The 18397-nt window shown below is 41.0% G+C and overlaps 1 protein-coding gene across 1 annotated transcript; it reads left to right on the top strand.

Moving 5' to 3' along the window:
* Positions 1–5672: 5672 nt before the first annotated feature.
* On the top strand, positions 5673–13294 carry LOC148213681 (vomeronasal type-2 receptor 26-like). Its single transcript, XM_088131086.1, has 4 exons — positions 5673–5708; positions 10467–10694; positions 11705–11831; positions 12360–13294. Exons 1-4 carry the CDS (start codon positions 5673–5675, stop codon positions 13292–13294), a joined length of 1326 nt encoding a protein of 441 aa, XP_087987212.1.
* The last annotated feature ends 5103 nt before the right edge of the window (positions 13295–18397 follow it).

Genomic DNA, 18397 nt, shown 5'->3' with positions numbered 1-18397 from the left:
ATGACATCATTGCTGAAGATGGAGATTCCATCCGGGGATTCCATACAATGGCACTTGCATTCATGGTTACTCCCTCCCTTTGAGAACTCTCGGGTTCAATCCCTCCAACCTGGACTTTCTGGAAGGATCGTTTGAGGAATGTAACCTAGTTGGTCTTCCTCCCAATATCTCATTCTCATCTGAAACTATTTCTTCTCCGGCACTATTGTTAAAGCAGACATATTTCACAAATCAATGAAGCTAAATGGGAAGATGTATAAATGACCCACTGCTTCAAATAGGGGGCACCAGGATCAAGTTTACAGTTATGATCTCCTTAATTTTTTAATTAATATCCATAAGTTTCAGTTGAGAGTAATTTCTATGTCCCATATTACTAAACCAGAGAGAGAGAGAGAGAGATGTTGTATACTAGACAGCCAGTGACCTGTTGGATCATCGTTTCAGAGATATTTCCCTACCTAAACAGAGAAACAGAAAGATCAAGGGCAAAAAACCAGTGTGAGCGTGAGCAGCTTGTCACTTGCTCGTGGCTTCCCTATTCACTATGCTAGTGGGAAGCCGGCAGAAGTCTTCCTTCCTTCCTTCCTTCCTTCCTTCCTTCCTTCCTTCCTTCCTTCCTTCCTTCCTTCCTTCCTTCCTTCCTTCCTTCCTTCCCTCCCTCCCTCCCTCCCTCCCTCCTTTCATTTCCATATATTCTATAGGCTTGTGCCATTTTCCCTGCCCTCATACCCTCAGGATAGCCCCAGTGAAGCTTCCTCCTCCCCCTGCCCTCCTCCCCCTCCCCCTCCTCCTTGGCCTGTCCCTTCGCTGAGCGGAGGGGAACCGAGGCAGACGTGGTCTGTGAGGAAAACTGCATCCCCGCTTCACATTCCAGTTTGCTTCCTAAGGGCCCCTTCCCTCGATGGAGGAAGTGGATACATCCATCGACCACCAGCACCCCCCAGCCAGCCGACCTTGGCAGCAGGCCTCCAGGTCGCTCCCTCGTCCTTCCCTCACTGCCAACTGCCATTAAGAGATTTCAAATCTCTGTTTCGGTTCCAAAGCAGCCAATGGTCGCTCGCTCGCCGGTCAAGCCTTGCTGCCAGCCGACTGGGGAAAGGGGACACAGGGTGGAGGGACAGAGGTCAGGATACGCCCATGACAATCATGTGACCTGGGCCAACTGCTGCAGTGCATTGCTGAAACAGCCATGAATTTCCCCAATTTCAATCCCAGAGGAGTCATGGGTCCTTACACTCTGTAAGCTAGCCCGTTTGAGGTACCTTTGTTGGGAAGGTGTTCCCCTCCCACGCACCATATCGCCCAGTTCAAGGTTACAGATAGGAGAGTTTTAGTGGTATATCGATGTCTTTGTATGTATTTCTATCTATACACTCATGGAGAGTCACATACATATGCATACACAGAAACACACACATATACACTGACAGTTATTTTTTCTGTCTTTTTTTCAGCTTGTTCGAACCTTCAGAAAGATCCCAGACAGTCTGGACATTGCAATATAGAAGCCTCTCCACATATTTGTCAAGAGGTCTGCCTAAGAGTTCGTATCGCCACTGAGAACTTTGGATCTAATAACTTGGAGAGAAGAAGAACCTACATTTCTGCGAGAACCTTTGTGCCCCAGTCTCTAGCAGTTGGCTTAATGAAACTGGTCAGCTCTGACCTTTTGAATTAGTTTTGTAACAGCTGAGAGGCAAGATCGGATACTGCAATTCCAGGTTTACCTCCGGGTTCAAAACTTGAATTATCATGAAATTGTAGCAGATTGTATCATCTCCAGATAGATCATGAAATCTGTTTTTTTCTTCTATATTTACAGTGTAGATAAAATTGTTTATCTATTTTGTTCAGTTATTCCATTTTTAATTATTTTTCTCTTTTTTCTTTTATTTTCTTTTTCCTTCTCTTTTTTGACATAATTAGTTTAGTACGGATCCCCCCCCCTTCTGTTCATCTTATAGTATTTGATAAAATGGGATGGGTATCTTTTTTATAGTATACTAGTCTTTATACAATAATAGCAATCAGGTGACATAGTTCATGGTTAAGATTACATACTCATAAGTACACTTTAAAAATATTATTTTTAAACTTAATAAAATATATAAATGGGTAATTGTTAAAAGTAAATAACAGGAAATAACGTTACCAATCAAGTTGAAGTAATTTTTTGAAGTTTTCTTCTGCAGAATATCTGTGTTAGTCTACAAAAAGGACTTTTCACCTACCTTTATTTGAGTATTTGGAATACTGTATGGTCTCTAGGAGTCAAAAACGACTTGATAGCACATAATTAATTTCCTTAAAAGGAATTCAGATGGATTCAACTAAGGTAGAGTTCTTTCAGTCCTAGGAGAGTATACATACTTCATATGCCATTTTCACAGCTTTGTCCATTTTTCCGATAACTTTATGCCTAATTTTGTTGCACTAATCACACACTGACTCAGCTTACCAAGGGTATCCTTCCTTTTAAGGGATTCCAACACTCCACATAAATCAAGTTCAAGTAATTCTTTGCCTTTTTCCTGCCTAGTACATCTGTGATAATCTAGAGAAAAGTACTTTTCACCAGCTTCTGTTTGAGTATCTGGAATACTTTGTGGTCCCTAGGAGTCAAAAATGATTCCAACACTCAGCAAACCTTTCTTCAACTAGAACAGCCATTCAGACTGTCATGTCTTAGCCCACTCTCTGTTACTATCATCCTACCCAGCACTTTGTTATTCAAGCTGAAGCTTTTGGTTTTGCTTGCAAGTTATCTTTCTCCCATCTGCTCCAGAGTTGCAGGACAGTCTCCTCCCTGGGCATTTCTTTTCAAAGCTCCTACCCACTGAAAGACACCACATTCCTAACAAGGAGCATGGGTGCTATCTCCAGGAAGGTGCAAAGTTGCAGCAAAACTACTTGACTGTTGCATCCATTCCCTTATTCCCACAGGTATGAAATCTTGATTGTTTAAAATAGTAACACCTTAAAAACAGCTTCTGGTTCTATCAGACTCAGAGTGATGCTGGGGCTTTTCCACCCATGCTGCTACTGCATGCCAGGAAATGGGAAATCAAAATTCTGTTTCTCTGCTGCCATCTAATGGACTTTTTAGATTAGACTCAAATACACTGCTCTTTGGAAGGGCACAGTAAGATCTGCATCTGACTTTCTTACTCAGATAAGCCCCTTTAAAGAAAGCAGAAAGGAAGCTATGTGTGGATCATAGAAATCTTTTGCTAGGCATATGAGCCATGGGGGGCGGGGGCGGGGGGTGGAGAAGATAGGTGCTTCTCGGAGAAGGACTGAAAAGATTCTACTGGATCAGCATATTTTTGTCTTGTAAGAAGAGCCACCGAAAATAGCATCTTCTGCATGATGGAACTGTATTTGTCAGGGTACTGCTGTAGAAGGTTTTAAATGGCCACTGTGTGCCCCATTCTCTGTAGGGACATATTAGGGACTGAGCCATTTAGAAGTGGCAGAATTGTTGTCCTCGTCAACCACACAGAAGATTTAAATAGCATTTTTCTCTCCTATCCAAAAGCGACACAGAGAGAGAGAGAGAGAGTTATGCAATAAAAATAACATGCCGCCTATGATGCCTTAGCAAAGTGGTGGACAGAAAAGATAAGTATTTCTCCAAATTAGGAGGTTGTGAAATGAGAAGGGAGATTTTGGCTACTAATCTATAGCTTCCTGTTTTAACCAACACTGTTTCCTTTGTACTGGAAATCAAGACTCAGTTCCCAAACTCTGTAATGATCCTAAGGGAATCAGTGTATTTCTCTTCTGACTTGATGAAGAGCAGAAAAGGGATGGGTTTGGACCCTACAGTTCCATTAACTGGGAAAGAAGTTGAACAGCTTTGAAAGGTGATTCTCTACCTGTTAATTAACAAAATCATAATGATTAAATATGTTTTTTCTGGGAGCACAGAATGGAGTGAGACTTAACAAAGTTTAATATTAACAACCACATGATGCTCAGTAGGTTGCATTATGAGTCACTGGTTATAATTATTATAATCAATAACCTTGGCTATTGATAAGAGCAACAGAGACTCTATTCCATTGTTCCAGAGAAATTGTGTTGATGAAGATGTGGCTCTACTGCTGTGACGGGGGCCAAATTACTTTGGCATTCAAAGCCTGGGTGTTTCTGCTCTCCTGCCTTATCCTGCCTCAGGCTTCTTTCAGCAAGATCCTTCACTCCATCTGTGACAACAAGCCAAAGTTTCAGTTTAATCTCCCTGCTGCCTCCAGTGGTATTGCCATTGCAGAATTCGTGTCTACAATATTTCTTGAATTGTCTTTATTCAGCTTTATGGAACGCCCAGCAGGATCCTTCAGAGGAAAGCAAGTACTTCTTTGAACAAAACAGTGATCTGTATTTCCACTTTGCTTTGCTGTGATTCAATTCAACTGAATCTGGTTAAAATTCTTACGCTTTAGATGAGAATTAAAACTGGTTTAGACATGACGGTGATTTATAAGTCTTTCCTGGTTAATAATAACTCAGTTATTGGAATTGTCCCTTGTAGATTCCTGGTTTTTCATCAGGGTGTTGCTATATAGGAATTAACCTGCCTATGGGAAAAAGTCCCAAGTTTGATTTTAATAACATTTTTCATCTATTTTTTATTTTCTATGCAAAAAGAAAAAGAAGACCTGTCAATAATATTTACTATGTCATGTATTCATCAAAGTAATTCATATACTGTATATCAGTGCTTCTCCTCTTATATAATTACACTGTTTTCTTTTTAGAACTTGTTCATTATTTGCAAATATTTCACAAGGACCCATTAGAACACAATACCCCTCTCCCATTTGGGTCTAAAAAATTAATGCATGTTTTCATTTTAAATAGATTGAGCTTGTTTGAGCTTTGTACTTTTCATGTAGTAAGGCTCCTTGATTGCCTGATGCATCCAAAGGTGGGACACGTTTAAATAAATGAATGTGATAAAATGTTACATCTTGAGTAAGAATATGCCCAAACGTGGCACAATCCATCAATTTCTGCTTGCCAAATTGCACAGCTGCCCAACAGGTATGAAATGATCCTCTTCATTCCATGACCTGTTTTAAACCTCTCAACATGTGGGGCTTAGATGCCCAAATGATTTTCAGATGACATTCAGACACTACATCACAGCTCCTCATTCTATGCCTTCCTCACCTCTGGTTCCTCTGGTGAGGAACTACTGAATTAACTACTGTATTCTAACAATTCAAGCTCCCCCCCCCCAAAAAGAAGTGTTTCAGAACATGGGTGCATACTTCACTTTTCTAATACTCATTAATGCAAACAGACACATTGTTCTTAGGCACAGAGAAAAACATTATGAAAGAAGGTATTTAATTGAAATACTTGTCTCATTCTAAGAGTGTAGAACTAAATGAAATTCTTCTTGCAGCCCATTGCCTAAAAACTTCCAGCATGTCCTAGCCTTCACTTTCGCCATTCAGGAGATCAGCATGAATGAGAACTTATTACCAAACACCACCTTGGGCTCAAAAGTGTATAATAATGCATTTAATTCACTGAAAGCAAGTGGGTTTCTTTTCGACCTCCTCTTCATGGAGCAAAACTGTCTTCCTAATTATAATTCTGTAAAGGATCAGAAGGTCATGGCTGTCATTGGTGACCTCTCCTCCCCAAACACCATCCAGATGGCCAACATCTTAAATGCCTACAAGATTCCACAGGTATCGGGGTTCGTAGAAATGCTTAGAATTGAATGAGTCGTGCTGAGAAATTGTATGGGGACAAAAAGGGGGGAAAAAACTCAAAAGCAGCTCAGGTATTGGGGAACTCAACACCTTCTTTTATATCAGCGAAGTGCAACGTATGAATTATCACTGCCACAGCACTGATCCTTAATAGATACAAATGTTACGTATCAGATGCCAAAACAGTATAGTTGAGACCGTACCCTTTTTCACAATGCTACTAAGAATCTTCATCATTAAAGCACCAGATATTCTCCTCTTAAAATGTAAACTCCCAGATGAGAGTTGACTCTTGCTACGTGAAGACTATTCTCTCCCTCTCAGTCTTCCTGAAGAGTTTCCCTTGTCATTGAATCCTACCTGACTACTATTTCTGATCACCCCAATTAGAGTCTGAGAGATTGTCCCCATGACTTACTCCAGAAAGTAGTGGCTGGAATATTAATGGTGGTGTGGCTGCCTAGGCCAGGTTTGTTGTGAGGATAGGCTTGTTGATTCCCCAAATTCAGTATGTCTCCACTTCTATCTAGGCATCTTATGGAAGCCACTCCCAAAAGATGCTTGTTTCCTCCATCTTTCTGGGGTGGCTGATGCAATAGCACTTCAATTGACTAACTGGGGCTAGAGCTTCTTAGAGGTCTTTGCATCAAGACAGATTGAGCTAGAAAAGTATATCCCAAGCTGGGGAATCCTGTGCTGTCCTTATTTGCCTTTGGTGTGAGCCGCACTGTGGCTTTCACTCATTCCTGCATGATACCTCAGAAGAGACTTGATTGCAAAGTGTTATGTTTTAAATATATTTTGCACACTTACAGAATAATGTTCCTTTAATAATGAATTATTACTTCATTGAGATACATAGCTAGTCTAAAGTGCATCATTATTATTCCCTACCCACAGCTCAGTTATGGCTCTTTTGACCCTGCACTGAGTGATAAAACTCAGTTCCCCTCTTTCTTCTGGATGACTCCGCATGAAAGCCTACAGTATGAAGGGATTGTTCAGCTCTTGAAATATTTTGGATGGAATTGGATTGGCCTCTTCATCCCACAAGACATCACTGGAGAGAGATTTTTCAGAATTCTGAGACCAAAGCTCCTCCAGAATGATATCTGCATTTCTTTAATTCAATTCATCCCAATAGTGATTCGGTATATCTCCAATAAATTCCAGCAGAAGCAACTCGGGAGCATTGCAGCTACCTTATGGTACAGCAAAATCAATGTAATGCTTGTTTATGGAGACCTACAGTCTATGGATGGTTTGCGAATCATTCTTGAACATTATGAAATGATTGGCATGGTAATAGAGAGGGTTTGGATCATAAGTGGTCAATGGGACGTCACCTCTGTTTTTGAGCCCCAGAGATTCCCAGCATTGTCCTTCAACGGCAGCTTGTCCTTTGCTGTACATGCAAACGTGGTCCCAGGCTTTCAGGAGTTTCTTGAGAAGCTAAATCCACACCACTCTAACGTGTATTTCCTTCGTCAGTTCTGGTACAGTACATTTCTATGTTCACTCCCAGCATATAATCTAAGGCTGCCAAATAAAGGAAACTGCACTGGGGAAGAGGATTTGAGAAGTCTCCATGGAACTGTCTTTGAAATGCAGATGTCTGGCCAGAGCTATGCTATTTACAACGCTGTGCATGCTGTGGCACATGCTCTCCATGCCATGGATTCATCTAGAACCAGACAGAAGACAGTGGACAACGGAGAGAAGTGGAATTTGCTGAAAGGCCAACCTTGGCAGGTTAGTGATGATGCCATTCAACAGCAACATTGCTGCAATTGTGAATAGAGACAAGTGCAATTTGCTAATTATATATCTCCTCTGATCCTATGCACATCTACAGATAAATAGTTCCATTATATTACTTTTTTATATCCAAGTAGACATGCAAACAGTAAAATTCTCAGGTTCTTCATTAAGTGTTGCTTGACTGTGAAAGAATTTTAACATTTTTTTATTTGAACCATAATCTCATGACCCTGTCCCATCTTCCCCTCCCTGGAAGATTGACTAATCTCACCCGTCAGAAACAAAATGCACTCTTTCACTCTCAACTTTTTAGCAATATCAATGATAGCTCAGAAAACGGCTTCTTATAGGAAAGTCCAAATGCAGATTAAATTCTGTGTCCTCACTTTACCATAAAGAATGGAAAAGCTAAATCTATCCCCTACTTATATCTTTAAAGAAACCTATCCTTTGAGTCAAAGAGATACTTAAACAGAACTGTTGAAAAACAGATATACTAGAATGTAGATTATTCGACATTTAATAAAAGAGACACAAGAGAGTCCCAGAAACTTCTATATCTGTTTTTCAACAGAAGTTTCTGGGACTCTCTCGTGTCTATTTTATTACATGTCAAATAATCTAAATAATATAAAAACAATTCTGTATATGTTTGTGTGTTTATCTGTATAGAAAGACAGATAGGCAGACACATCAATAGGAATTTCATCATGCCTAGGAATCTGAAAAAAGAAAAAATTGTTCCTTTTATTATCACAGGATGAAACTGTTTTTTAAAAATAATTTCATTAGAGATTACAATTAGAAAAAATAAAAACTAATACAAACTACAAAAAAGAAAAAGAAAAAATAGAAAGTGTGGAAAAGAAAAAATGAAAAAAGAAAAAAGAAAGTATATAAAGAAGTAACTTCCCCCTTCTTCACAACTATAAAAAATTTTAGGAACTTCTCACCATCTCTTAAAACACAACAAAGGCTCTCTTCTTCCCATATCTCATCTCTTAACCATAGGCAAAATCCAAAAGCCTCATCATTCTTTCCTTATCAGCAAATGTCTATTAAGAGTTACCACACATAACTACGTATCTACTTAACCTTGATCAAATCAGCCAATGCTATATTCCTTTCCTGTACTTTTAACAATCTTGTTTTTTAATCCCTTCAAATACTGTCCTAGAAGTTGATTTCTTTTCATTTTTTCTTTGTCCCTTCTCAGAAAATCCTTCATAATTTTAACAGATCTGTTTTCTCCATCCCATAAAAAAAGATTATCCAAATCATTCTTCTGGTTTGATATTTGTATTTCCCTTTTAAGTATTAAGACACCAACCGGTTTCATTGTATGTCCAGGATATCAACCTTTTCCATATTGTTCTTGTAACTTGTCATATTTCAATCCATATTCAAATCAATTTTAATTTTATCTGGTATAACTTGCTCCTCTTCTGAGAGATCATTAATGCACCATCCAGCTATGGCATCAAACATTCTTAAAATTAATTTCTGAGTGTTCAAAAATATCCTTCAAAACATCCACTGTTAATGTATTTTGCTCCATTCTTTGTTAACAAGTTGAATTTAAAGATTCCTTTTTATTAATTGTAATCTTTACTTTCTTCTACTTCCCTCTAGTGTCCAACCTTCAAACTCCCATCCCATCATGTTGTTGTTTTCTTTTCCCAAGAACCCAGGATTCTTATAATTAATTTCAAATGTTTTCTTCCAAATCCATCAGGAACCTTAGTTTGTTTTAAATTTCCAAAATCAACACACTAAACACCTGCTTGCTGTTTATTCCAAAAAATAATATTTTGCTGAGTCCTGATATTTAACCTACTTTTGCTAAGGAGAAAGAAACTGCAATGAAAAATTGATCCAAAGATTCTTAATATTTCAAAAGCACTAAAGAACAACTCCAAGGGTGATTAAGAAATGGGGCTTGGTCAAGCTTTTTGTCCACAAAGGCTGTATTAGACTGTGAGCTTAGATGGAATCTCTCAACTCCCAGCCGCTTGACTCATAAGCCAACCAGAAAAAACTTGGTTCCAGTGGTCTACTCGTGTGGAGCAGCTGTTGGGAGTGCACGTGGGCAATCTTGTGATCTCTCTTTTCTCCATAGAGATTTCGCCAGCCAGGATCCCACATCTGGCCACCAATCTCTGATCTAAACGCCATTCCCCTTTGGCAGGGACATCTACCTCACCATAGCTTTACCAGAAGTCTCTGACAGGATTGTGTTTGCCATCCCCCAAACCCTCCAAATCCTGCCAGTTTCTCATTGTTCTTATCTACTGGTGGTCTTTTGCCAAAACATCATGAGGGGAATAAGGAAAATCAAAAGGCTCTTCTTGTCTTACAATTTGACTTCATTTAATCATTTTTCCACTATCTTATGTTCTAAGACAGGCTGCTTTTAATCGTGGAGGAGATTTCTATTAAATAGGATCAATAAAAGGTTATTTACCATTTTGTGCTGTTTTCCCTTAGACTCGTAGATAAGATAACATTCTGGATATGTAAATGATAGCTGAGAAGACTTATAGTAAAGTCCAGATGTAGACTGAGGCCTGTGAGCTCACTTTTAAATTAAGAATTAGGAAACATATATTTCCTACCTACCTTCTTAAAGTAATAGGTAGTTTAACTCTAGAGTTGCCTAAGGAGAATTTACATTGACAAAGGTATAAGGAAGACTCTGGGCCTCTATGTTGTTGGTTTTTTTTTTATGAAGTCTTAAATTATCTAACTTAATACTTATTATCTGTGTATGAGTGTGTGTATATGTGTGTGCTGGCATGTGTGTTATGTGTGTGTGTTTCTGGAGGGAGAGGGAGAGAGAGAGGGAGAAATCAAATGCGGGAGTTTAGAATAGAGAAAAAAACAACTGTAAATTTGATATATTAAAGCAAGAAGCTATTCATTTTACCTCCCATTCCTTGAACCAGTTTCTCATCTATACCTCTTCCCATTTAGCTTCGCTTATTCCTGAAAAATCTCCGTTTTAACAATAGCGCTGGGGAAGAAATAATTTTCAGTATGAATGGAAATGTGAGGCTAGAATACGACATCATCAATTTGATCACATTCCCCAATCGATCTTTCCAGAAAGTCCAAGTTGGAAGGATTGAGTCCCAAGATTCTCAAAGGCAAGGACTCACCATCAATGAAAGTGCCATTCTATGGCACCCAAGGTTTACTCAGGTGAGTTGAAAACTCCCCAGAAACAAGGGGGTTCTTTCTGTTCTGGACTAGCTGAAATTCAACACTAGAAATGGAGAAACTCTTTCAAAGTCACCAGGCACCTTCCCACTGAATCCAAATATCTTTCAGGAGTCTGAAGAAATTACAAAGTTCTCAAGTCTCCATTCTTCACTCAGCAGTGCTGTCAGCTGACCCACAAGGCACAGAAGCAGAGTTTACTGGTTACTAGTCATTTCAGCTGGTGTGAGCATTCCCCTCCTGTAGAGGTCTGGATACATTCATCTGTGTCAGACCTCATTCCCTCCAGCCTGAAAGGAGAGACTTAATCCAAGGCAGAGCTCTGACTAAATGCATTTATTGGAAAGAAGATTCTGATAACAACAAAAGAATTCCACCGAGTTCTCTGATTTCAAAAGAAAATCCTATATATATGCATTTTTAGGAGGAAGAACTGCTATCCATTTCATCACACCTTTTCAGGAGCACGCATCTTCTGAGAAGGTGCAGCAGTTGGCATGGTTTGGGGGCCGAGTCTTGTTTTCATGACCAGGAGAACGAACTCTCACACTTTGCCACCATTTCTATTTGCCTCCACCTGAAAGAGCTTGGTGCAGCTTCCAGCCCTTTCTCTTTCAAGGCCTTCCTGCAGTGAGGGCTTTGAAAGACTATGGCACATCAAGGCAGCCTGGTCTCTGAAGCTCATACTGTGCAGTTCCCCCGATGGCAGAGCAGAGGAGGCAGAAAAGCCATTCTAATATAAGCCTTATCATGGAACTCCACTCTATTTCACAGGGTAGGGACATCAATAGAGCCCTTGTTTTAGTCTTCAACATGAGTGAAGAATTCCTGAAAGTTCCAAAAGTATACTAAAAGAACATACAAGTTCATAATACTTTCCTGTAACCGACAGGAGTTCTCAGAGGGATAATATTAGAGAATGACTGCTGACCAGTTAAGGAAAAACAAGGAGACACTCTATTGTAAATGTCCATTTTTCTCATTCCCATTAGGTACGCCCCTCTTCTCTCTGTGTGGAAAGCTGCCATCCTGGACAACAAAAATTAACTAAGCAGGGCCAGCAGGTGTGCTGTTATGACTGCATTCACTGTGCGCAGGGAAGGATTTCTGTCCAGATTGGTAAGAAAAAAAAATATATATTCTTTTTACAAACTGTGTTGCACTCTACTCAAATAATTACTGTTTTCTCTATAAATGCTTAAGAAAAAGAACAGATTCTTCAGGAGAATCCTCCTTGTCTTCCAGTTGATTTAGTTATTTAAAAGTCCATAATTTTCAAAGAAATTGGGGAGATTTCTTCCATGGGATTCATCTGCCCTCAGGAATTGTCTTGTACCTTAACATGAAAATTATGGAAATAAATCTTTGTCACATCAAACATTTTAAAAATAATTGATTCTTTCCATACAGAGCAGAGGTCAATTATCAACTTCACATTTCAAAAAGGTGACAGAGTAAGTTAAGGGGGAGGTTTGGGTTCAGGCCATGTCTGGTAGCTGGAAGGACCACAGCATTCCTAGCCTTGTCTAAAAAGGTGTTCAAACTCACCTCTGCATGAAGAAGAGATATCCACCATGGAATGTTTGCTAAAATTTCAATTGAAATTCAGTATACAGAATGTTTACATACCTTATTTATACATTTTAGATGCCAAGGAATGTGAAAAATGCCCAGAAGACCACTATCCAAATGAGAAGCAAGATCAGTGCATTCCCAAAAGTGTCACCTACTTATCCTACAGAGAACTCCTGGGAGCAGTTCTGGCTACTTGTGCAGTTTCTTTCTCAGGAATCAACATTGTGGTGATGGGGACTTTCATCCACTACCAGAACACTCCCATCGTCAAAGCCAACAGCTGGGACATCACCTGCACCCTCCTCTTCTCACTGCTGCTGTGTTTTCTCTGCTCCTTCTTTTTTCTTGGCTACCCAGGAACAGCCGCTTGCCTCCTTCGGCAGGCAGTTTTTGGAGTCATCTTCTCCACTGCAGTGTCTTGTGTGTTGGCCAAAACCATCACTGTGATTCTGGCCTTCATGGCCACAAAGCCGGGGAATCGCATGCGGAGTTGGGTGGGGAAAAGGCTGGCCATCTTAGTCATTGTTCTATGCTCCCTTATTCAAATGACCATTTGTGCTGTGTGGCTGAGCATTTCTCCTCCATTCCCGGAGTTGGACATGCACTCCCAGTTGGGTGAGATTTTAGTGCAATGCAACGAAGGCTCAGAAATCATGTTCTATGTTGTGCTGGGCTACATGTGGCTTCTGGCTATCATCAGCTTCACGGTGGCCTTCTTTGCTCGGAAGTTGCCCGACACTTTCAATGAAGCAAAGCTCATCACCTTCAGCATGCTGGTCTTCTGCAGTGTTTGGGTGTCCTTTGTGTCCACCTACTTGAGCACCAAGGGGAAATTCATGGTGGCTGTGGAGGTCTTCTCCATCTTGGCCTCAGGTGGTGGCTTACTGGCTTGCATTTTCCTACCTAAGTGCTACATTATTGTGTTGAGACCAGAGTTGAACACTAGAGAGCAACTAGTCAGAAGAAAGAATGACCTAATCTCAAGGACAGCAGGAACAGTGGTCTAATTCCTAGAAATTTGTCTCTAGAGATAACAATCAATGGGTCATGGGGTTTTCGTTCAGGAATACATGTCTTTATTCTCTACTTTTGTGGTGTAAGAAGCTTCACATACACAGAATATCCAGGAAAAGAATCGTGCACAACCTTTCCCAGCTTGAGGACTTGTTTGTCTTTGACTAATAAGCTTGAAACTACCCTCAGAAATGTAGTGGGTGGGATCACCAAAGCTAATCTTAATTATTCAATAAGATTTTATCTTCTTTAAATTGAGTTACTATAAAATGGTAATGAGATGACTTTATAGTGATGTATTTGTTAATTTCCCCTTTCCAACTAATTTTCTATTAAATGCCACCTCTAAAAGATCAATGGCGCAAGGATCAAAGTTTGTGGGACCTGCAGAGCTTCAGGTAGTTCCTCTCTGCAATAAAGAATCCAAAGCCCCAATGGATTCTGAATTCACCCTAAATGGGCTTACAATGACCAAGGTCCAATCTCTCCAAATTGTCTTTAACAATGCAATTTTGATGGCTGCTGTAAAGGCATGCTGATATAACCCTGATGAAGGAATGGATGTCCTGGGAAAGTGGAACATGAGAAAGAAACTCAAAGTAATCTCGCCTTGTTTCTGCTTGGTATAGAACGGATGAAAGAAACTCTGGCTGGCCTTCAAATTTCTGTTATTTTACCCAGAATAATCCATCATGTCCCTGTGGTAACTTGCACTGCTTCCAGTTTCCCACCATGACATGCTGGCAGAGGAAAGCACTCTATTTGGGCTCCCCTTACAACACCGGAAAGAGATCCAGGAAGCAACCGCTTTGCTGTCTTCTTGTGCCCATCTTCATTTGGCAGCCCATATCCAGAAGCCATCTAGGGAGGAAGAAAGAATGAAAGGATCCCTGCTCTAACACCGGAACAGGTCCAGACTTTGAGAGCTGATGTCCTTCAACATCTTTCACCTTCCCACTCTCATCTGAATCTCTTTGGCTATCCTAAACAGAATCTACACCCCACTGCTTGACTCTGGCCACTGCCTCCCAACACAACATTCCGGCTCTCCTTCCTCCACATTAGCTGCATTGCCCACTCAATTCTGTTACCAAACCTGGGGCCTTCACACCTGCATCCCTTACTCACAAGTAGTACAGTTGGGAGCTCCCTACCCTGCTGGGTCCAAACCCCTTGCCTCTCTTTTTTCCCCTTCATTCTCTCCTCCACCAACCCACACAGTTGGGGCCCGATCTATATTGCTCAGCTAGATTTCTCCCGTCTCCTCAAAACTTCTGTTCACTCATTCAAGCCTTTCCCCCGTTGCATTTCAAACCCTCCTGGGGTTGAGACTAGGTCAATTCTCACTGCAGCTTGCAGGATCTTTCTTCCTCAATATGGAAAGTATATAGAGATTGATTAGTGTCAGCCCATATAAGATAATGAGTATGAAAAAGGGTTTTTGAACCATCAGTATGGCCCCTGGATCCTCATGTGGATGATGGTGTTTTGCTGCTACAGAACAATATCTGACAGAGGAAAGGGATTATGGGAATAGACAAGTTGAACTCTCTGTGAGGAAGTGGAGCAAGAAGCATTGTCTGTGCTTGGCAAAAGTGGCTGCAGCTAGACAGCAATATTCCCCCGGCCCCCGCTTCTCCGAGGCTCACCACATGTCATGTTTCTTTACAATGGGCTGTAAAAGTTTCATTTACTCACAAGCATCTACATCAGCTTTCCAGCTGCCTGGCTAATGGAGCCACCCTCTGGCTTCTTCCAGGATGGCTGATGTCCACAGGCACCCTCACCCCACCCAGGCTCTTAGCCTACAAAAACAAACGCTAAGGGAGAACATGTGTGGGTCTGTGCGTAGGAGATAGGAGAGCAGTGAGCAGTTGAGGGAGCAGAAAAGCAGCTGGAGGTTGGTAGGCAGGCAAGGGGATTGTAAGTCAACTCTCATGACCACAGCTGTGGGAAGCAGCATACCTTACTGGGATTCCTGCCTGGAGCTTGGCTTGGAGCTCAGCAGCAACAGAAAAGGAACAATTACATTTAGGAAGCTCCTTATCTCAAACAGGACAAGAACAGTTGGAAAAAACTGAAAAGACTTAAAGGTTGTATGCTACTTTATAGACTTTGAGACTCTTGTTTGAACTGAGTACTAAAACGTGGGGATAAAGGGGTGTGTATCACCTTGCAACTCCTAGATGGGTGAAATGCAATATCCTGTAGTTGTTGGGGAAGGTGTGTGCTGCCAGAAAGAATTTTATACATATTTGCTGCACTGTGGTATGTCCAGTCCCCGGATAACAATGAACCCTCACAAGTTCCCAGCTAACTGATCAAAGAGCAAGGAGGCCCATAGGCTGAAAAAAGCCCTCAGGCACATCTATTTTATGAGAACTTTCTGAAAGGATCTAGAATTTCCAATGGGCTGAAATAGGACAGAGGAATGGAGAGATCGAGGTGGAACCACTTTAATGTTGTTGTTTTTTTTCTCTGTGTGTGTCCAGTTGGAAGGATTGGGAAAAAGACACCTGGGAAGGCTGTTGGCCTGAAGGAAGAAGGAGGCAAGATGACATCATTGCTGAAGATGGAGATTCCATCCGGGGATTCCATACAATGGCACTTGCATTCATGGTTACTCCCTCCCTTTGAGAACTCTGGGGTTCAATCCCTCCAACGAGGACTTTCTGGAAGGATCGTTTGAGGAATGCAACCTAGTTGGTCTTCCTCCCAATATCTCATTCTCATCTGAACCTATTTCTTCTCCGGCACTATTGTTAAAGCAGACATTTTTCACAAATCAATGAAGCTAAATGGGAAGCTGTATAAATGACCCACTGCTTCAAATAGGGGGCAACAGGTCAGGTTTACAGTTATGATCTCCTTAATTTTTTAATTAATCTCCATCAGTTTCAGTTGAGAGTAATTTCTATGTCCCATATTACTAAACCAGAGAGAGAGAGAGAGAGAGATGTTGTATACTAGACAGCCAGTGACCTGTTGGATCATCGTTTCAGAGATATTTCCTTACCTACAGAGAAACAGAAAGATCAAGGGCAAAAAACCAGGGTGAGCGTGAGCAGCTTGTCACTTGCTCGTGGCTTCCCTATTGACTATGCTAGTGGGAAGCCGGCAGAAGTCTTCCTTCCTTCCTTCCTTCCTTCCTTCCTTCCTTCCTTCCTTCCTTCCTTCCTTCCTTCCTTCCTTCCTCCCTTCCTTCTTTCCATTCCTCCCTCCCTCCCTCCCTCCCTCCCTCCCTCCCTCCCTCTCTCCTTTCATTTCCATGTATTATATAGGCTTGTGCCATTTTCCCTGCCCTCATACCCTCAGGATAGCCCCAGTGAAGCTTCCTCCTCCCCCTGCCCTCCTCCCCCTCCCCCTCCTCCTTGGCCTGTCCCTTCGCTGAGCGGAGGGGAACCGAGGCAGACGTGGTCTGTGAGGAAAACTGCATCCCCGCTTCACATTCCAGTGTGCTCCTAAGGGCCCCTTCCCTCGATGGAGGAAGTGGATACATCCATCGACCACCGGCACCCCCCAGCCAGCCGACCTTGGCAGCAGGCCTCCAGGTCGCTCCCTCGTCCTTCCCTCACTGCCAACTGCCATTAAGAGATTTCAAATCTCTGTTTCGGTTCCAAAGCAGCCAATGGTCGCTCTCTCGCCGGTCAAGCCTTGCTGCCAGCCGACTGGGGACAGGGCACACAGGGTGGAGGGACAGAGTCAGGATACGCCCATGACAATCACGTGACCTGAGCCGACTGCTGCAGTGCATTGCTGAAACAGCCATGAATTTCCCCAATTTCAATCCCAGAGGAGTCATGGGTCCTTACACTCTGTAAGCTAGCCCATTTGAGGTAACTTTGTTGGGAAGGTGTTCCCCTCCCACGCACCGTATCGCCCAGTTCAAGGTTACAGATAGGAGAGTTTTAGTGGTATATCGATGTCTTTGTATGTATTTCTATCTATACACTCATGGAGAGTCACATACATATGCATACACAGAAACACACACATATACACTGACAGTTATTTTTTCTGTCTTTTTTTCAGCTTGTTCGAACCTTCAGAAAGTTCCCAGACAGTCTGGACATTGCAATATAGAAGCCTCTCCACATATTTGTCAAGAATTCTGCCTAAGAGTTCGTATCGCCACTGAGAACTTTGGATCTAATAACTTGGACAGAAGAAGAACCTACATTTCTGCGAGAACCTTTGTGCCCCAGTCTCTAGCAGTTGGCTTAATGAAACTGGTCAGCTCTGACCTTTTGAATTACTTTTGTAACAACTGAGAGGCAAGATCGGATACTACAATTCCAGGTTTACCTCAGGGTTCAAAACTTGAATTATCATGAAATTGTAGCAGACTGTATCATCTCCAGATAGATCATGAAATCTGTTTTTTTCTTCTATATTTACAGTGTAGATAAAATTGTTTATCTATTTTGTTCAGTTATTCCATTTTTAATTATTTTTCTCTTTTTTCTTTTATTTTCTTTTTCCTTCTCTTTTTTGACATAATTAGTTTAGTACGATTTCCCGCCCCCCCCCCTTCTGTTCATCTTATAGTATTTGATAAAATGGGACTGGTATCTTTTTTATAGTATACTAGTCTTTATACAATAATAGTAATCAGGTGACATAGTTCATGGTTAAGATTACATACTCATAAGTACACTTTAAAAATATTATTTTTAAGCTTAATAAAATATTTAAATGGGAAATTGTTAAAAGTAAATAACAGGAAATAACGTTACCAATCAAGTTCAATTAATTTTTTGAAGTTTTCTTCTGCAGAATATCTGTGTTAGTCTACGAAAAGGACTTTTCACCTACCTTTATTTGAGTATTTGGAATACTGTATGGTCTCTAGGAGTCAAAAACGACTTGATAGCACATAATTAATTTCCTTAAAAGGAATTCAGATGGATTCAACTAAGGTAGAGTTCTTTCAGTCCTAGGAGAGTATACATACTTCATATGCCATTTTCACAGCTTTGTCCATTTTTCCGATAACTTTATGCCTAATTTTGTTGCACTAATCACACACTGACTCAGCTTACCAAGGGTATCCTTCCTTTTAAGGGATTCCAACACTCCACATAAATCAAGTTCAA

Source organism: Python bivittatus, unplaced genomic scaffold (genome assembly GCF_059951505.1).
Source record: "Python bivittatus isolate LINGU-HERP-01145 unplaced genomic scaffold, Pbiv_v1 ctg000930_np1212, whole genome shotgun sequence".
Lineage (NCBI taxonomy): Eukaryota > Metazoa > Chordata > Lepidosauria > Squamata > Pythonidae > Python > Python bivittatus.
The sequence above is the reverse complement of the archived record's forward strand: the minus strand, read 5'-3'. Positions and strand labels throughout refer to the sequence as shown.

What these genes read in the sequence shown, in the direction of transcription:
- LOC148213681 (XM_088131086.1), top strand. Translation starts at nt 5,673, where the DNA reads ATGGCCAACATCTTAAATGCCTACAAGATTCCACAG. An exon ending in ATGCCTACAAGATTCCACAG is followed by an intron (nt 5,709 to 10,466) that starts GTATCGGGGTTC and finishes CTTCCCATTTAG; the next exon opens with CTTCGCTTATTCCTGAAAAA. An exon ending in AAGGATTTCTGTCCAGATTG is followed by an intron (nt 11,832 to 12,359) that starts GTAAGAAAAAAA and finishes TATACATTTTAG; the next exon opens with ATGCCAAGGAATGTGAAAAA.